Source organism: Eucalyptus grandis, chromosome 6 (assembly GCF_016545825.1).
Source record: "Eucalyptus grandis isolate ANBG69807.140 chromosome 6, ASM1654582v1, whole genome shotgun sequence".
NCBI lineage: Eukaryota > Viridiplantae > Streptophyta > Magnoliopsida > Myrtales > Myrtaceae > Eucalyptus > Eucalyptus grandis.
The window spans coordinates 41,400,797-41,421,839 of NC_052617.1; the positions used below are offsets into that span (position 1 = coordinate 41,400,797).

The 21,043-nt window shown below is 39.9% G+C and overlaps 3 protein-coding genes across 4 annotated transcripts; all 3 read right to left on the bottom strand.

Moving 5' to 3' along the window:
* Positions 1-236: 236 nt before the first annotated feature.
* LOC104452014 (protein ABHD11) lies at positions 237-9,330 on the bottom strand. Of its 2 annotated transcripts, none has more exons than XM_039316008.1 (13): positions 8,936-9,330; positions 8,175-8,306; positions 8,028-8,054; positions 7,057-7,147; positions 5,763-5,806; positions 4,383-4,481; positions 2,841-2,898; positions 2,699-2,751; positions 2,477-2,578; positions 2,093-2,158; positions 1,332-1,450; positions 824-995; positions 237-688 (listed from the first exon to the last, which is right to left on the bottom strand). In XM_039316008.1, the coding sequence occupies exons 1-13, from the start codon at positions 9,050-9,052 to the stop codon at positions 623-625; spliced, it is 1,146 nt and encodes a 381-aa protein (XP_039171942.1). In that variant the 5' UTR covers positions 9,053-9,330; the 3' UTR covers positions 237-622. The 2 variants fall into 2 exon arrangements, with proteins under 2 accessions (XP_039171942.1, XP_039171941.1); XM_039316007.1 differs by having other exon boundaries at positions 7,057-7,154; positions 8,936-9,074.
* A 1,049-nt stretch (positions 9,331-10,379) lies between these two features.
* LOC104449819 lies at positions 10,380-13,010 on the bottom strand. Its single transcript, XM_010064090.3, has 5 exons — positions 12,430-13,010; positions 11,927-12,041; positions 11,741-11,822; positions 11,430-11,481; positions 10,380-10,845 (listed from the first exon to the last, which is right to left on the bottom strand). Exons 1-5 carry the CDS (start codon positions 12,778-12,780, stop codon positions 10,783-10,785), a joined length of 663 nt encoding a protein of 220 aa, XP_010062392.2. The 5' UTR covers positions 12,781-13,010; the 3' UTR covers positions 10,380-10,782.
* A 585-nt stretch (positions 13,011-13,595) lies between these two features.
* LOC104449820 (ethylene-responsive transcription factor ERF021) lies at positions 13,596-15,033 on the bottom strand. The gene has a single exon (XM_010064091.3). It carries the CDS (start codon positions 14,907-14,909, stop codon positions 14,373-14,375), a length of 537 nt encoding a protein of 178 aa, XP_010062393.1. The 5' UTR covers positions 14,910-15,033; the 3' UTR covers positions 13,596-14,372.
* Positions 15,034-21,043: the final 6,010 nt, after the last annotated feature.

Here is a 21,043-nt window from a genome sequence, read left to right on the forward strand (position 1 = left end):
ATAAGTTCCTATGAATAATTACAGGAATTAATAAGTAGCTGTCGGGAAAGGTACACGTCTTTAATTGAGTTCGAAATAGATTCGGGAGCTAACACCGAGGTTATAATCTGGCCATAAAACACGACACAATGCCCGTGACTTCTTTAAAACATTCTAAGAAAGTTCTCCACTATTTTGGGTTATTTATCCTTGAAAATGAGAGAACAGAACATGAAATACAGAGGAGATTCGCAGGATCAAGAAAAAGTTAGGTCCCCGCTTGCGGAGAAAGTTGCTACAAATCCTATAAGCTGAGGATTTCTATTTCCGTGTTTAATTACATCCCTTCTGCGGAATTTCGAGTACCACATCTCGAGCATCGAGATTTTGATTGAACATCAGAAACTCAATGACGAATAGTGAATTTTTACATCTATGGCGCGAGTTTACGCTTTTTCCTCTAGAAACGCAAGGATATATAGAACATTTAGAGAAAAAGGGGGAAGACAGAGATGTGTAATGTATGCTACAGAGGGAATATTTTTATGAGGTCTGGACAAAATTTAAGCAGAGCGGCGTACTAGTAGTCAGAGAAAACTCTATATTGTGCAGTCCGCAAAATGATGGGGACCGGGTGGGGTCTTCATTTCAGCATCTGGAAAGAAGATGAAAGGATCTTGAAGAGGCCATCGGGGTTGTCGGCATGTACCTGGTACCAGCTAGGAATTCAGCTACAAGAACCATTCAAAGCCTCTTCGCATGAGCAAAGGGCAGAGAGGAAGCAAGCGTCGTGATATGATGATGTCCCTGACCAGAATCTAACAGAGGAAGCGACAGAACATACCCAGTGGCCAGCGTCTTCAAGGACATGCATTTCGACTGCTCCGCCTTCATCTGCGGCTAGCTCCTCCGCGGCGCGAATTCTCTGAATGTCTTCGAGTGCCCATCTGTGCAAGCTTCTTTCTGCCTTCAAAAAGTTCACATGCACTCCTCCAGGAACATCTTCTACTATTTCCCTGCATTTGTACAAATCGTCACTGAGCAAAGGGTGGCGGAAGGTTGGAAACCTGACTTATGCGCAAGAATATTTTGGCAGGTGATAAGTGCATCTCCTCTTTCTGGTGTCTCTCTTCTTTTGTATTGAAAGTTAAAACAAGTCAACCACAAGGTTGTGTGAAGCAAACAAAAGACTACTTCGCATGATTGACTGCAATTTATCTCATTGTCACTACGGAACCGGACTGAGTCACCAGTTCTGTTAAACAGATTCATGTTCAACATCCACTAGCATAATGCAACCTGCTAGAGCGATCAGATGGAACCATTATTAGATAATTGAAAGTAGAAGATACCATAAATTGTTTTCTTCATATGATTGATACATTTCAGCAATTCCCTCAAGATCAAAGGCCCAGGAGAAGCTTGTTGGTGAACCAGGGGACTCCGTTGGTCGAAGGTTGGTTACCACCCACTAGACAAAAGGCAACATTAGTCAAAACAAACAAATGTCGCACAAAATTTATAAAAGAAAATCAATGACCTTTGCAGAGAGTGGAAGAAAAATTAAAGTGGAGGAAAGACTTAAAGTGAGGATTATCAACATTGCAGATCACATTAGGATTTACGACACGCCTAAAGATCATCTCAAAGATGAAAATTTGACTGATGTTAGAGGCACATGCATCACAGATGTGGGTAAACTAGCTCACAGATTATTCCCACATATGCATGGAACACAAATAACTATCTGCTACTATAGATATAATTCAGGTGAATATTCGGCAAGCACGTGAATGACAAAAGAAACATATGAGAAACCACACCGATGAAACTGACTCCGGGGAACAAAGAACACAAGAAGAAACCACTAATAAAGGATGTCAAAAGGTTAATATTATGGAGTTCAACATTCAATTAGGAGAGAACAACAGCTTCACCACAATCTTAATTAAGAATGAATGATTTATCAACAACAGTTCAAGATGAACATTTTCAACTCGGCTAATGTTAATTACCATCCTTCAGTGACAACATCATGCAAATCATAAATTTTCTCATCCAGATATCAACTTGTAATATCCAAGCCCAGCAAATTTAATATCTCCAAAATTACCTGAGCAACATCCATAGAAAATCCTTCTCGGATAAGAGCTTCTACTACATCACGCTTCGAGGAAACCTACCCTTGGAAATGGAAAAGATTAGTATATGAATGCCATAGATGAGAGCAAAATAATAAAGGCTCTCAGCAACAAAATTTGTTGGACAAATGATAAAGCCAGACCACATGAGGGATGGTGAACAGCAAAGTCCATCACTAACTTGTTACACACAATAAACGCAAGATCTCCCCTTTCAAGCAAAAAGAGGACCAGCTAATGCCCAGCTGATAACTAGGACAAATCACGACTAATCCCAAATACGACCTAGTAAAGACGCTAAATGCGTCCAAAACACACAACTTATTATTAAATCAACATATCGACCATACACGCACCTCCTTAGGCAGTGTGCTGAGGAAAGAAATTAGCTCAGCTGGATGGTCCTCTTTGTTTCCACCAGGCCGAACTTTTCCTGGAGTAGCATCTAGGACCCAAACCTATAGGGAGAAGATGATGACTTATGATATACATAGAAGAGGAACTCATTATTTTGGCACTGTCAGGGACTTATTACGCTTGAAACTGAAATGCATGCCAACATCCATTAGGATACTTACTCTGACTGGTCGTGCAAGAGGTTTTGCAGCTTGTTCAACCATGCTCAAAGCAACTGCATCATGGTTAAAGATTATAAAGAACTTTGAGAAACGGCAATAAGAGAGAATGATAACAGCTATCATTGCTAATTTAAAAGAGTACCTTTTCCTCCAAAACTGTGACCAATTAAAACCCGGGGTGTTAGCCTAAGCTGTGCGACCTACTTCGTCCAAGAGAAGAAAAGGAGATTAATGCCAGAATAAATGGAAGGCATGGTAAAGATTAAACCATGCACTCATAATTGCAAAATAACCGCTTCATATCATCTGAATTACAAGGTACAGCCAGAAAAGACACTCCAAATTAGTTTATGAAATTGAATCAAACATTGGGGACGTAATCTGGATTTTTTACAGCAGTACTGCTGTTTGAAGTTACATTCAGAACAGAAATGGCAAAACAGACTTCATTGTCGGATTAAATTCAATCAATTGGAATTTAGAGGTCATCAAACTTGATGCTGTTTGTTGCTGAAAAAAGAAAATCTACTTGATTCACTTGAGTATGCATCTTTTTCTCAGGTCATGCCAGTAGGAAAAACCCCTAAAAGTGGATACTCTTTGAATAGCGACTAAAGAAAATAATAGAATGCTACAGATTTTAAATAATGATGTGTCAATATCTGCAAGATATTGTTGAAATGTAATACCAAAATGCATTCTCATTTTCTACAATAATGCGCATTAAACGCTGGACTAATATTTGATAAATGTGAAATACGATGCTTAATGCACATAAAGCTGATGACAAACATTCATTCAGCAGTGCTATGTTCAGTCCAGTCCTTTGACCTTACACAATCGGGATCATAGGGAGATACAAGACATGCAGATTCTCAATAGATAAACTTGATAGTAACAATATTGAACAACTTCATATGACAGACATATAGAATGTATAGAAAGATTATCAAAAGACAAATTGAAAGAGAAAAAGGGACAAAAATTCACCTAAGAGCATATACTACTTGGCCCAAAAAGATGGAGCCACGAGATTAGATACAGCCAGGATGATTGTCACAACAGCAAACAAGAAAAGGTGCCTCGAAGAGAATTTCCACGGAGTAAAAAAAAAAAATAAAAAAAAAAAAAATAATAATAATAATAATAATAATAATAATAATAATAAGAAAAGTGAAGGTAGAATGTAATGGAAAATAGGTGAAACAAGGAGAGGTCTAAAAAGAAAGATAATGCCAAAAAGGAGGAGCAGAATATTAGCAATGAAAATTTTTCCACGGTACCACATCCACTTGAAAAAATCCATGGAAAGGATTCATAAGCAATTGGTGCAGGTTTAACATAAATTGATAGATATTCTTTGGATTACATTCATTATTCCCCTTGATAGGTGCCCATAAACTACTGGTACATCCATCATTCTCATTGATAAGTACCCCAAAGAGTAACTATTTTCAAAAAGCCCATGCTCATCAGGTTTGCATGTCCAGATGTTAGTTGAGTGTAATGTACTCTAGACAAAATGGAATAAGTTTAAAAATGAATACTAAAATAACCAGTGATGTCACAATTCAACAGCAGGCTCATGCAAGTACACATCTTATGTAAATGAATATGCTAGAAAGGGAGAAAAGAGAGATAATCCAAGCATACAGTTCATAATCAATGCTCATGCAATACGCACCAGCTTTAACACGTCAAGGGCAGTTGAGGAAACCGTATGAGGGCCTCGCTTTTTCATCGATGCAGAATCCCCATGGCATCGCAGGTCAACCAAGAGAAACTGTGTTAAAACAAAATTATGCATGAGAATCAAGCATAAACATTTAGAGGTAATGCTACATCTACACTAAGGTTCACAAAACAAAATTATGCATGAGAATCAAGCATAAACATTTAGAGGTAATGCTACATCTACACTAAGGTTCACGAATTCTGGTTTACCAAATGATGATGTGGCCCTTGACATGTCAATTTATGAATGTTGAGTCAGCAAAACAAAGAAATAATTTGAATGGTTATTCAAATTAAAAGAGAAAAAAAAAATTGTTGGAGAAGGTGCACAGTTAATCCACACCCTGGCATTAGCATCTTTCCCAATCGCCCTCAACCGCTCTACACCAAACGATCATCTCCCCCATTAATCAGCACACCGTCAGCTCTGCCTCCTATGGCCCCATCGGGTGCCTCATCTGTCACAACTTTGCGACCATGAACCTTCACTCATGTTGCATTCGATCCTACTCATTACACCATTTTTTACTTTGTGTTTCAGAGAAAAGATCAAGGAAAAGCAAATTAACTACCTAGATTGAAGGGTTTTAGTCATCATCAAGCCAGTTTATCTTATTTAAAGAGGAACTTCTCGAATCCGTCTTCAGATCTTCATCTCCTTCAATTGAAGAAGATGAAGAGCACCATGTTTAGCTAAGTCCAACACACCATGATTTTGGTGGAATTAGACTTTGATAACCCCTTAGCATTGCAAGCACAGCGCCAGCAGAGAGTCTGACAACAAGTCAGGGTTCATGATATAGAAGGTGGAGAAATTAGGCGAACAAGCTCAAACAGAGATGAACAGCTTTGAGCTTAGCGGGATATTTTGCTCAGTTTCCTTTTTCTTGGAAAACTAATTCATAATCTTTTCAATTGGCCCTGTTTGTTTGTTTGCTTACTGAGCATTATTAGTGACATGGCAAGTCTACAAAAGATGCCACCTCATTTAGTATACCAATCTCAGTAGACCTCTGTAGGTGTAGCATTACTCCAACTTACGACAGTCAAAAGAAATCCACACTACATGTTTATTTGTCCTAATTCCTAAGAAGTTCCAAGACAGAGAAGACAAATGAGCTCAAGAAAACCAGCAGCTGCATATCAAAATAATTTTTTCCTATCGCAGTAGAGAGACTATAAAACAAGATTAGTTTTTCTGATAAAAAAGGATGATCTCAAAACTGATTATCATTAAGCTTAAAATTGTAATTGTCGAAAGTGCCTTGCATGTCAGCATAAATATGTTCTAGAAATTGCTCATAATAAAACTAAGAATTGATTCACATGCCTGCCATGTCGGGAATGCTTTGGCTAATCGCCGAGCAAAGCTTCCTGAAACATAAATATAAACCACTTAGATTCAAACTATTGATATGCACATGAAGGCATTAAATACAAAAAATCTTACTATCAATATAAATATAAGGTATCAGATAGAGAATATAGTTGAGCGCCCTTGTTTCCCAAGTTGCACCTTTAACCATTTTTTATGTCAACAAATTTAAGAAACCACAAAAATAAATTACATATACTATCTCACTAAAATGCCGTTTCATCCTTTGTTGATTGTTTCTATAAGGATGGTTTCCTTCTTAAGTCGGAAGTGTAAGAAATTGAGTATGGGTACCATGGGATTAAGAATTCCAATAAAATGCATCACAGAATCAAGTACGTAGATTCAGGACGACTTTGATGACGGAAAATGAAAAGAAGCATAGTATTGTACTACATTCATTAATGCCCTTCATGATTATGGAATATACCAGGTAGAAAGATAAGACTAGGGAGCTCAGTTGTTCAAATGGTGTCAAAAATAAAGGCCCACATGGGAAAAAACAGCAAGCTGTACACTGCATACTGTGCCAAAGGTTTGAGAATCCAAATGAGTTAACAACGAAGAAAGAGTCATCGATTGAGTTTAGGACATTAATCAAGGATAATGAATGATGAAAGAATAACGAAAATCTTGACTTGGAGGGTGAAAAATGCTGTCATTCAGTCCAACCAGGGTTCCCCACGCAGACTGACTTGTTTGCAATGCTAAAGTTGCCATTAGAATCAGTGTTCAGAACTACAATTTTTAAGAAGATGTATCACTAGCGCTTACGCTGCTAGCGTTTTCTCAAATTGATCTATTGATTGGAAGCTTCGAAAGCTCAAATCTAGTGCACAGTTTTACAATCAGAACATGAAGCACGGCATAGTTGTCTGGCTCGTGTTTCCTGGAATAAATGGGGCATAGCTACTGATGGGAAAAAAAATGATGAGCCGTATTCTTCACAAAAATCCTATATGTGACATGACTGAAATGACGTTTGCGGAACTAATGTCCATGCACTTCCCGAATTCACCATTAGAATGTTTCTACGTCCATGTGTGAGACCTGAGTCCACAGTCTTTTCATTGTTGTAAGCAGTCAGAAAAAACTAAGTGATCCTGAAATGTCTGATGCACAGGATATAGTTTTAATCTGCTTAAAGAAAAAATTTCAAAGGATATGTTGTTTGAATATGAAAGTTTATAAATCAAATTAGATAACCTAAACTAAAAACCAAAAATAAACATCAGATTATAGCACCTACCCCAGTTCTTCCTGCAACCTAAAATTCCATGCAGAAGGACAGCTGTTGGAGGATCCGGTAGCGACTTGTCAACAGTGGAACTCCATCTAACCTGGAAACTTAAAAGTCAAAAGCAAAAAATAAGATGTATGGTATGGAAATAACAACTGTTAAAGGTCCACTCAGTAAGCTTCAGTTTAGGTCCAAGGAGCCACAAAAAGTCTCAAGAACTTTGCCTTTAATACATTTTCTTCGATAATTGAAGAAACTGAATCAAGCTTCGGTTTATACTCCTTAGATACTCTAAGCTTGAGCGATCAAAAAATTCAATGCACAATAAAGTCTGACAAACCACCATGTTAATAAAAATCACATGTGCAGTTCTTTTTATAACCAGGAGAAAGCTCATTTGAGATCCTCATACATTGGGAAGCAAATAGCTAACAACAGAAAGGAAACAAACACGCAAATAACATAGTAAGATTCAAGTTTCTCTAAACTGATAGAGTTTTGAGTTTCATTTCACTTAAAACTTTAGGAAGAAACATCTTCAGTAGGGTATGACAATCTGACACCAAATATTCCTTAGAATCTCTGAAGTAGATGAACTCACTCAAAGACAAACAAGTATAGCCGAAACTGTAGCATCTCTCTAAAATAGATGAATTTACTCTTAGACAGACAGACAAAAGTGTCTCGTACTTACTATCTTATATAGAACAATGATTTATATCTCAGTGTAAAAATCAAACATACAAGGAGCAGTAGACAACAATTTGACCTAATGGAAAGTTCTTTACCCAATTCAAAACTAGTGGTAGAGTTGAGCATTTTGCCTCCTAAATTAAAACCTTAAAAAGAATTTAACCACCCCAAATTTTCACTTCTATGGCAGCCCTGAGGCCCCTTACCCACATTATACCTTCCTTCAGCCATGTTAAGCTGCAGAATTCATATTTAGAAAGGAGATCAAGAATTTTCATCTAACTCACCAATGCCCCTTGCACAAGATCATACGCCTGCAAAGAAACATCAGACAAATCAAACTACTGGCGGCGAGACTAATTATCTTGTATTTTGGTTTTTCTTTAGGCCTTCTATCAAGGTACAGTAGAAAACCAATAGAATAGTTTCATTACCAATACTCCAGGAGGCTTGGCCACGTCTCTGCTAGGAGCACGCCTCTCATCCACTAGAGCCATGCAAATATTGGGATATTTAGCTGTCCGCCTTGCAATAGAGGCCAACTGACACTTCTCAAACCTATCGTCCTGCGACATGGGCAAACATAACAACATTTACACAGGTCATCAAAAATCAACAAATACTACACTTTTACAAATCATTACACTCCTATGCAATCGAAGAAGCATCATCATACAGCAGAGAGTGTGGTGGTTCAGGACTAAGGAGGATGATCACCCACATCAAAAGATTTGTCGAAAAAAACTCAGGAAGGAATTCCTTTTGCCGGAATAATCTTAGAGAGAATACACACGAGCGACTTGCCGACAACATCAATGACACGTGCATTTATACATTTGCACACGTCGCTTTCTCGCTTTCTCGCAGTTAATCGGAGGACGACTGCAGTTCCACGGCGCGGTGCAAGACCTCAAGTCCCACTTCGTGCGCGGCAGTAGCAAAGACGGACCGATTGTAAATCTCGAGCGCTTACTACGATGCCAGAGCTGGACAACTTAGACCTCCGTCTCGTTACGAACGCATTGCGAAAAATTCGGGAAGCTAGACAGATGATCAGCGGCCGTCCCGCGCGCGTGCCGTGCCTCTTTCAAACTAATGAAAAGCCAATTCTAGAAGCTCGTAGGCCTCAAACGTCATCCACCGAAAGAAACGCAAAAATGCTCCGCGCTAATGAGAGAAGGGAGGGGGAAGATACCTTGTAGAGAGTGGAGATCCTGGTGACGCCGCGGCATCGAATGTCGGAGCGGCCCGACTTGGCCTCCGCGAGACGGACCGCGCGACCGGAGGCGCTGAGATTGGAGAGGACGGACATTGTCCTAGCGCGCGCGCGATCGCGGCGGCCGCCGGCGGGAGCAGAGATTCGCCGCGGAGGAGATCGATCGGCCGGGGGGGCGCGGAACGGGGGCGGGCGAGGAGAAGGCGGAGGGAGGTGGAGAATTAGGTCTCTGCCTTGCCCGAGCGCGCAGAGAGAGAGAGAGAGTATCGAAGTTGCAGGAGGCGGAGACTCCGAAGCTCCGGGGAGCTGCAAATGGCGTCTCCCTCTCCCTCTCCCTCTCGCGCTCTCTCTCTCTCTCTCTCCGTGTGAAAGGGGCAAGGCGTCCCTTCAATAGGGTCGTCCGTAGCTTTGCTGCGTTAGTGGTTCAACTAGCGCGGCGAGAGGAAATGACCAAGTTGCCCCCTCCTTCCAACTGTCCTGTGCAACGGCCAGCGCAGCGGCTGACGTGGCTCCTGGTTGGCTGCTGAGCTATGTCTATGTCAATACGAACCATTTGCCATCATTTGTACCCTTCAAATTAATTTTCTCCTATCTTCAAAAAGTTAAAAACCAGCACCTTTTCTTTTATAAAATAAAAAACAAATAGGCTATCTCTTTTACATGGAAAACAAACGACATATGAAATACTTAGGAAAATATCACGTTGGGAAAGTATGATTTCATCAAAGCAAATTTGAAGGGTCTTTAATGGTTTCTGACCATAAAGTACTTTTGAGAAGTTCTATTTTATATTTATAAGGAAAGAAGTTGATTTATAAATAATTAACAAAGTAAAAATTGAAAACAAATCTTAAAACTTATCATTTACGTGCTCCTAAGTTTTAAAACTTTATCTCGTCCATTTAAGTCCTAAAATCTGAAACTTCAATACACCTTAAAATCCTTCCATATGAACGGTAGGACTCTATTAGATGAAAAGTTATAACTCTAAGGATTTAGATGCCCAAAAATGGAAATTACATAATATAGTTTCATGTTATTATTCAACAAAAAGTATTGCAAGAAGTGAAGGTTCTGTTTCTCTAATTATTTAGATAAGTCGAGTGAAGGTTGTCATTTTACTTAAGTCAACAAAAAGTTGTGCAAAATGGCAAAGCTTTAAAATGACCAAGCGGCCCGAGAGCAAGAGTTCTTGAAGCCTACCGGGCGCGTGTCTTCATTCATCCATTCAGACCCGACCGTGGGACGCATTTACCGTCTAATGCTGCAGATAAAGCATCAAGGATCCAAAGGTTGGATGTCGGCATATGCTAATTTCACCATTTGACCCATATAGCTTATCTCACCCGACAAGCTTTGAATCTGGGCAAAATTTCAGTTGAGCAGTTCTACCAAGAGCAGCATCATGAACATGACAAAGGGGTCTCGTGAACACGGTCCTCCCCAGAAGAAGGCACATACACCCATCACACGATGCTTACTTATAAACAAGAAAAGTGCTGAGCACTTTTGGAGAATTCATTAGGGCTGTACATGCTCATTTCTAGCTCGTTCTGCATATTTTCATGAGAGGTTTCGTGTGTATTATTTCCGAGTCGCAACAAGTTAACAGTACAACGGAGAACAGCCAGAAAAGCCGCAGAAGTTTTTCTTTTACTGTCTTCCCCAGGAAACACACCTACATATGCTTCTCGACCCAATTCTCCCTTGGCTTTAGAGGGGATTTGCCAGATAAATGCTGTTGAAAAAGCGCCTTTTGATGAGAGAACTGAGCGAGCAAGAGGGGGGATCTATTCATCTTATTGAAGTTCGCCACACTAATTTCCCTATAACCAATCCGCCAGCTGAGGAAATCTCTGAAGCAGCCTCACCAAACCTCTAATTGCAACCTGCAAATGCAAAAACAGTACAGCAATCGACCTCAATGAGGCCTCATCATAGGTAAAACGACTAGATTCCATCAATCAAAAGTGATTCTCTTTAAAGCCAAGCTTAAGAATCTCAGAATGTTATGAACCCATTCTTTTGGAGGCAGTGATCTGGGACGAAGTAAGCAAACCAAATTTTTAAGTGAAGTGTGACCAATTCAGGAATTACGTTGTTATCACAATTTTTTCAATCCATAGTTGTCAACTAAGCCTTTTGACATGCTTAAACATGATCTCCCCTTCTTGATCATATTTCTTTCCAAACTTAAACTTCAAAACCCCAACAGAATCGTCAGATTCTTAAATTTTAGTGTGACAACATGCATGAGAACGCACAAGCATACAGAACTCCTCAAAGACCTGAGAGTCTGGTTAACTTAAGGTTATTGCAAATGCCACAGGCCGATGAATCCCTGGCTTGTTATTAGGTGTCTGTCCCTATGCATCCATCATTCTTCTCTTCTATAATCATTTCCTCTTTACACTTACTTCATTGTCAGGTGAATTTTTGCCACGAGAACACAAGAAATAGCTCAGAAACATACCAAGGCAGTCTCCCCAGGTTTTAATGCAGGTTCGACACTGTCTCTTCCATAGCTGTTCCACAAGGGACGAGTCAGTTCAAGGCCGCATAAAATAAATGCAAGTAAAATAGAGCTGCTACCATGAATTTCTCATTATGGAACACCATTTCTAGAAGCACGTGGAGCGTTTTTTATGGTATTGAGGAAGGAATGATGATATTCCCATCAGATATAGACAATAGAAGGTAACAGACGTTGAATAGTAGGAAATCCACAATTTAACAACTAAGATTAGTACACAGCTATATATAGCTGGAAGGAAGCTTACTCACATAATCTGTCTTTTTCCATCGATGACTTCAAGCCGATAAAAACTGCATCCTTTGCTGAATGGAAAAGGCTTTCCCTTCCACTCTGATGAGAAAGTCTATGGTCAATTGACAAATCGAACCAAACAACAGACAAATGGAATTTTAAGAACTTTTAGAATGTTAATCAAACAAGATGGTTCGAGGTACCTAAATGCCATGTGACGCCTACACCTGAAGAATCCTCCTCGGATATATCATCGATTACAAAGCGGAGATCTGTGCCTATGATATCGTTAAACTTCTTGAAGAAATCCAGGATTGCCTGCACAAACATGGCTATTCAGTGAGCAAATTGAGGATTAGGAAATCCAGCAGACAATGTACATCCCATATGACACCAGTTTCCTGAATCCACTCTTTACAGTAGAGTGAATGCCAATATGCGTGGTCATGGATTCGAATCTCGGAGGATAGCAACTTCCTTTCATAAAATCACTCTAAAGAGCCTCCCGCCTCGGTAATTATTCAGTCGCATTGCCGTGACCCATAGAGATTAATCGGGTGCTCTACGATGCCCAATTAGCATAAAAAGAACAGACATTTTCGAATTCGCGGGGAAGAAAGATATGATTTTTTTAGCTCGTCATAAGTAAATATCTCAGTATGCAATTCCAAATATTCAGAAGCAAGACCAGACAAATCCATCTTACCTCGCGACCCACGAAGGGACGGGGAAAGATGAGGTCCTCGTACACGCACTTGTCGGCGATGAGGCCCTCCACGGCGGAGATGTCCTGACCGTTGATCCCCCCGTAGAACCTCCTGACCACTTCCGCGGCAGAATCCCGCTCTACTTCCGGCGGGGAAGCGACCACCGCCGTCTGACTGTCCGAAATCGAAGCCGACGACGACGACGAGACGCCTCTTCCGGGAGCCCTGCCGTTGGCGGGTCGGAGCGAAATCGAGGGAAGACCGCGCCGACTGGCGGCTGAAGCAATCCGCGACGGAGCAAGCGGTGTCGTCGCCGCCGCCGTCACGCAGGTTCTCATCGCTACGGCCATCGCGTCGATCCACCGACGAGCTCGCTCACCTCATGAACGTCGATCGAAGTCCGTGCAAGGCGAAAGAACGGCAACGGTAGAAACTTTTTTTCCACTGCGAAGCCTCTGCTTTCTGGGGAAATCTCCGATGGCGTGGCGGCGAGACGACGACGACCGCGGTTTGCTTGGTTGCTTGCCAGCCACCAGAAAAGTGGATTGAGTTTACGTGGCGCCCGTTGGAGCCCTATGGGCTCTTCAATGGATTAAAGCTTGTGAATTAGGAATAAATGCATGATTACTTATTAATTTCAAATAAAAATATCTTGAGTTATAAAGAATCAGATATGATTATGCACATGATGATGTTGGGAAGTTTAAGGCGATTTTGGTCAAATAGTTACAGTTAATCATGATGCCATGATGGTAACAATTTTAATGTTGGTTGAACAATAAGTTTTTGGAATTTGGGATTTGATTTTCATCCCGTCATCTATCAATACGTGTATGATTAACCGATAGGTTCTCACCCTTATAAAAAAAGTTCATAAGTATTTGAACTAAGACGGTTTGATATATTCAAGACTCTAAGATAATGACTTTTTGTATTTAAAAATTTGTGATTATTCAAAAAGCTCGATAATTTAAAAAAAAATTATTTATGAGTTTCCCCCAAAAATTTGAAGATGCATATATTTGAGGTCTCAAGGAGTTATGAATAAAATCATATACGGATTTTTTTTCTATTAGAGTTTTTTGATAAATAAGAGATGACGCGTTGCCTTTAGCATAAAATGAGTATAATACAATAAGAAGTAATAAGCAAATACATCGGCGGAAATATATAACAATGGGAACAGAGAAGAATTCGTGGGACAACAATCGCGCCCGACAACAAATGATCCAATCCAATCAAAACAAAAAAAATAAGCGAAAATAAGTTTGACTAAGAACATGACCCATAGACCACCTCGCACAGCTGACTAAGAAAGGTGGTCATACAAGAGAATTTCCCCGCGCACATCACATCACCATCACCGACGCAGCATCGGTACGCCTTGTGCTAAGCAGATAAGGGCGAAAAGAATACACCACATTTCTAATAGTCAATTCGGAAAAATGACACCGCCAGGCGCCTGCTCCACTTTCCACGGCCCCATCCCACCCAGTCTCTGGACAGATGTTAGTCTTGCCTTGGAGATCAGCCTGGAGGGGACCCTACGAAAATCAAAGTGAAACCTGATAGCAAAAGGCAATGGAGTCTTTCCTGGAAGAAGGGTAAAAGCTTTCTACGGAATGAATGAGGAATGGTGAGTTCAAAAAACCAATCACCACGTTTTGCTGTTGCTGTTTTGAATCAGAAGGGGAAAGCACGGGTGCAGAAGACCAGCATTCTCTGTAAGGACTAACTTGAAAGAAGAAGGAAAGAAGAGGAAAAAGGACTTTTGTATTTCTGGGTCGCCTGAGGATAGGTCAAAGTACGTAAGGGAGTAAAAGCGGTCGAAGGTGTTTTTCATGCATGCATGCGGAAGTAATACTAGATTCGTGTGCGTCTGTATAAACTGTAAAGGACGTGTGTAAAAAGGAATTAATTAGTGGTTGAAAAGAATAGCATGTTAGAGATCCCAGAGAGAATCCTCGAAGTCATCCTCTTCGACGTCGTTGTTGGAGCAATCCGGGGCCAGCAGATCCTCCCCCATTTGCATCCACATCTTCGGCGAGTCCAGGGTTGACTCGTTGATCGCCTGGATTTGGCTCGGCGACAGCCTCACTGTGAGTGGAGCCGGATCAGAGCCACCCGAGCCGCCGCTGCCGCCGACGTCCTCGGACTCCGGCGCCGCAGCGGGAGCCATCCTCAGCCGTGCCGCCGCCTCGTGGGCAGCCGCACGGACATCCTCGGGGCTCGAGCCCGCAGGGCGAGGGAGGCTGTCCATCAGCTCCGGGAAGTTGAGCCGCGCGCCGCGGCCCCTGAAGTGCAATGCCGCCACGTCGTAGGCAGCAGCAGCCATCTCGGGCGTCTCGAAGCTCCCGAGCCAGATCCTAGTCTTCGTCCCGGGCTCGCGGACCTCGGACACCCACTTCCCCCATTTCCTCTTCCTCACGCCCCTGTAACCCGACCTGGTGCCGCCACGGCTGCTTCTCCCGTCCTCCATGAACCCAGTACAAACAACTCCCCAAGAAAACCAGAAAAACTTTAGGAAAAAATCAAGTCAAACTTTCGGAAAAAAATCGAGTCTTTTTGAACGAATGAGAATCAAGAATTGGTAAGCGGTGTTCAACGAGGAGTTGCAAGCCAGCTGCGTGCGTATATATAGACGTTGATTGGGGTTTCTGTAACTTTGCACACCTGGGTCTGTGGGTGTTTCATTGGCGAAACGTGGAGCCATTTGCAGGGGAGCGGAGCGAGCTTCCAGGCAGTTTCGGGTAATGGAAGATGATGTTCATCATGGGAATGAAGAAAATACATGGACGTACGTATTCGTCTGCAGTACTGATTACAATCCCCCTCCGCGTTCCGTTTATTCTACGTGTTTATGGAACCACCATCATCTCTCGTTCGATCATAAAAAAATCTCTATGTTCTGGAACAGAGTCGATCGTTCGTCCACCCAAAGTCTGCAGAAAAGAAAGAGATAAAATCCGAGCCGAGATGGAACTTTTCCTGTTCCGTCTCCTGTGCAGAAACGCGGTTTCCCCCAGGAAAAGGCCCCACGCTAAAATCCAAGGATGGATAATCGGGATTACGTCAGAGACGGTGTCACGGCTTTTCGGATTCGCCGAGGACTGTGTTTTTTCTATAGGAATCTTGAACATTGTCAGAGAATTTAGCCGAGAATCTTTTCTTAGAAAATCTATGTATTAATTAATGTATATGGAGCGACCTTAGAATTTGAATTATGACCAAAAGAATGCCGTCTCTTCGGAATTGTACTTTGACGTGACACGCTATTCGACTCTTAAGTTGGGCTCCCCTTTCCCCCGTATTTTGAGACCCCTGTTAATGTGAGTCCAGCTAACGCAACGGGGTGATCATGCCGAAGCTGCAGCAGTGTCATTGGCCAAAATTCTGACTAAAAGTCATTTAAAAAGTCACTTCAATTTTAAATTTTTTAATTATATAAATTTAATCATATGTGTCAATTTAGTGTTAAACATTTTAATTATTTATCAATTTAGTCCTATATATTTTCATAATTTTTTAGTGTAGTCATTCGAACTAATTTTAACCGAATGTTACCGATGTTGCAATCTAGTCAATAATAGACATCTTACGTACTATAGTTGGCACCAACGTGAATTTTTTTTTTCTCTTTTTTGCCATTTTTATTTTTTAATTTCATTTTTCCTTTATTTTGTCCATTGGCCTCAAGTGAGGGTGTCAAGCACCTCACCAGTGCAGAGAAAAAGGGAAAAAAATAAAAAGGAAAAAATCTAAAATTAAAAAAAAAAAAAATCAACGTCAACACCTATCATACCATCCTATATGATTGACTAAACTATAATATTAGTAATTTTTAGTCAAAATTAGTTGAAAAGATTGACTTTTCTAATCGTCAAAAGGTTTGGGATTAGATTTGCACAATCAAAAAATTTAAAACTGAATTGACCGTTGTATAACAGACTTATGACTTTCGGGACAATTGTCCCAATCTTATATTATAGCATATTAACAATCAGAGTTGTGAAAAAGTCGGGGATGACGAAGCTTACGCCATTTACAATAACTACCTAAAGAAGCGGGATTTTAGCATTGGAGTTTTAAACTCGTACAAGAGGACAGGTCGCGAGGAAAAGCATGGTGAGGTACTTTGTTGCAATTGTCAAGGGTATAGAATTGAAAATGAGTTAATTAAGTCAAGAGAAAAATGATGAGAGTTCATCTTGCCAAGTTTTAGAAGTGGAAAACAACAAAAGTTGTACCCGATCATCAGCAATTTTTTATTTTATTTTTTTGGTCGACTCAACAGCTCCTAAAAGCACTAAAATCTTTACATCACTCAAGAATACTGGAACAAAAAAGAAAAATCGAGTGACCTTTGATGGATGGATTAGAACAAATAAATCATTTCTAGTGTCGGTTGTTTTAGTAGGAACATATGAGAAGTTAAATTATGAAGAAAAATATGCTAGAAATTGTGTAAAACAGTACAAAAGGGTTGAAATTGCAAGAAAGGGATGGGCGAGCACTTTTCAATTATTTTTTACCATGCAATTGAAAATTTCCAATCTTCACTTGATTTGGATGTTGAGCAAAGAAAATGCAATGTTTTTTGGGCAGATGCACGATTCAAGAGACTCTTCTAAATACTTTAAAGATACCACTTATTGTACACATAAAAAACGAGATGTCTATTGCTCCATTTGTTAGTGTCGGTCATCGTGGTCAATTAGTTTTGTTAGGATGTGGTTTGCTTGCGGACAAGACAAGTAGCTCTTTCATCTGGCTATTTAAATCTTGGTTAATTGCATGTTAGCATAAGATGCAATTTCCAAAGTATTTCCTTTTGCTTGTCATTGCCTTTGTTTATGGCTTATGGCCTATGAAGTCCTTAGCAAGACCTTAAAAGGTTATGACATCCAGGAAAGATTGGATAAAGATCGGGATCAGGGCCTCGATAAAGATACCTACCCCATTGTCAGACCCGGCTACAACCCCTTCGGGGGTGGGTTGGCAGCTCTAATCCCCGCGACGCCTTCCCCCTTGAAACACGGAAAAATTGTCGCAAAATTAGTGAGTTAATGTCAATATAACTCTTTGCCAATAATCTTCTTCAACCTTCAACCATGGGGAGGGTTTGAGCTAGTCTCATCCTCCCCTCCTTCTATTGTTGATTTCATTTGCATTTTATTGTTCTTTCTTGTTTTTTCTTTTATTTTGATTTAGATTTGGGAACTCTCTTCTCCCCATCTAGTTCTCAATTTGTGATTTTGAACTCTCCAAATCTAGTTCTGGATTTGGTTGTTATTCTCTCTCGATTTAAATATGGGAGTTTAATATATATGCTTTCGGGGATTCGATGCTCATCTGTTTTGTACGTGTATAAATTCTCTGCCTCCAGCTTCAATGATAATGGTGGGAGTTTAGCGTCTTGTTGAATTACAAAGATTTGCTCCTCCACATGTTAGAAATGTGTTTATTTAACTTATTATGGTTATCTCCATACAACGATGGTATAAAGAAAGTTGAACTTAGGTGCACATCGCCAATAGGCAATGTCATGATTATTAGAGAGTGAATTTTCAACAAGTGCTCATCATTGATCAAGACATAAAATATAGTGATCAACGCTAATTTTCTTCGATGAATCCGTTCTTGTCAAACGAGTATGTACTTGATTTTTCTAGTGCTCCATTGATGATCTTTGTGTTTTGAATTTGGCTTTGTTTTTCTTTATTCTTACTCTGTTTCAATTTGCATTATCACGAAGACTGTATTTATGTATTCTTTTGAGTAATGAACGTAATTTTCCTTTAAAAAAAAAATTGTCAATAAGGGCATAAAGTCAACAATAGAAATGGCAGGATAATCGTTCCTCAGTTCCCACAAAGCGAGCGTTTCCTATTCTAATGTTCCCAGGGAAACCGGTTAGGTTGAGCATCCTTGGAAAAACTAGAGGCGGAGGAGCCATGTCTTTTCGAAGACTTAGGACAACTAGCTAATCATTTCCCTTTTTACAGACAAATAATGTATAAACATCTTTATCAAATAGTCACTTGAGACCTTGCAAAGAAAAAGAACAATATAATAAGTCATGATATTGGATTTGTGTATTTATCGGCGGGAGTTGCTATAAAAAAATGATTATTCACTTGCTGGTGTATAGTTTTTACACCCAATACGAACCTGTGCAATTCAACAGCGTTAAGTTTGAAAAAAAAAATTGGTTAGATTATAATCGATCCATCAATCGATAATCATGATCATCTACACTTAAAAAGGTAAATTTACATTTTCAATTCCTAGAAGTGAAAAACAATAGAAGTTGTACCGATCGAAATCACTTTTCTTTTGTTGACTTGACATCCCCTAAAAGCACGACTCTTTACATCACACATCATGCGGGAATACTGGAACCAAAAAGAAAATCGAGTGGCCTTCGACGCATGGATTAGAACAAATAAAAATCAATTCTAATGTCTTTTGTTTTGGTAGGAGCGTATGAGAAATTGAATTTTCAAGATAAAGATGCTAGAAACCGTGTTAAATAGTACAAAAAGGTTGAAATTGCAAGAAAGAGATGGGCAATCACTTTTCAATTATTTCTTGACCATGCAATTGAAAATTTTCAATTTTCACTTGATTTGGATGGTGAGTAGAGACATGTAATGTTTTTTGGGCAGATGCATGATCAAGAAATGCAGACAAATACTTCCAAGATACCACTTATTGGACAAATAAAGATGAGATGTCTTTTGCTCTAATTATCGGTGTCGGTCATCATGGTTGTCAATTAGTTTTGATAGGACGTGGTTTGCTTGCGAACGAGGCAAGTTGCTCTTTCATCTTGATGTTTAGGTCTTAGTTGATTGCATGTTAGGGTATGGCTCAAGCTATTATTATTATTGATCAATGTGGAGCAATAATATGCAATTTCTAAAGTATTTCTTTTGCTCGTCATCGCCTTTCTCTGTGGCCTATAATGCAAAAATTGTCACAAAAATTAGTGAGTTAAGTGAGCATTTCCTATTCTAATGTTCCCAAGGAAACCGGTTAAGTAAGTTCACCTTCCTTCGAAAAACTAGAGGTGGAGAAGCCACCAAAGACTTAGGACAACTAGCTAATCGTTTTCCTTTTTACAAACATATAAACATCTATCGTTACTCGAGACTTGTAAAGAATAAGAACAATATAAATAAGTCATGATATTGGACCTGTGTATTTATTGGTGGGGGTTGCTATTAAAAAAATGATTATCCACTTGCTGCTGCATAATTTTTACACCCAATATGAACCTGGGCAATTCAACAGTGTTGAGTTTGAAAAGAAAAATGCATTAGATTACAATCGATCCATTAATTGATGATAATGATCTTCTAAACTCAATCGTCTCCGTCCAGATGATCGATGCGTCATCAATGTGTTGAAAGGTCTATTTTGGCCAATTTTTGTTTTATTCAAAAAAACATTTCATTCATTTTCACGGCTATACAATAGAGAAAAGCAGTCCAACTGCAAGCTAAGAAAAATTCTAGATAAATTTAAAGCAAAGCAAATAATAGATAAGAAGATAAATCACCGTGACGAGGTTATGAGGAAAAAGGGATGGGAAGAAAAGATTTACCTCAAGCCCTCTTCGAAAGTTGAAGAAGAAAGCCGTGTGAAAACGAGAGAAAGTGGAGAATCCTTGGGAGGAGAGAGAAAAAAAAACGTTAATAGCACTCATTTAATCTGTAGAAGACACTCATTATTAGCACACCAAATCCTAATCTCTGAGATCCCCTCTCTCTCCTCACTAACCTTCACTCTCGATTTGGTGCGCACCAGCTCAGTGACATCTGGCTATCCATCGTGTACCTCAATTGAAATTAGAATGAAATAGAAAAGAGAAAGGCAATATAAAAAGGAAGAATAGGGGGTACATCTCAAACTCAATCGTTGAAATTTTATGCGTGAATTCATCTTTGTTTTTCCTTTTTCTGGTGGAAGTAACTTTGAGAGTAAGTTTAGGTCCTTAGGATTTCAACCCCAGAATCAATAGCGCCACTTGAACCTTTTCGTCTAGTTTAGCCAAAGCACTCATTTAATTTGTAGGAAACTCATGCAAATGCACATCAATTCTTAATCTCCAAAATCCACCCCTCCTTCCTCACTCTCATTTCTCTCCCTTTTCGGTCCACGCCCACTCTGTGATATCTAGCTATCGTATTTCTCAATAAAAAGAAACCACCGCCCCCAAAAAAAAAAGAAGCAATAGGAAAAGGAAGAATAGGGAAATATATCCCAAACTCAATCGTCAAAATTCTATGCGCGCTAATTTGTCCATCCCTTTTTTCCCTTTTCCTTTTTTTCTTTTTTCTGATGGAAGTAACTTTGAAAGTAAGTTTAGGTGCTCTGGATTTCAACCCAGAATCTATAGCAGCAGTACTTGAACCTTTTGGTGTTTCAAAAACTTTCCTGGACGATATCCAGGTGGGTCCCGCTTTTGTCTGGTTGACGATATCCAATGCCTCTGCTACTTACTGAAGAACCTACCAACCACCTTCCCTTTCCTTCGATCCAGAAGCTAAAGAATCGACGGTGACCCGCAGACAAAAGAACAAAAGCTAGAACCGACTATTCTTTCTC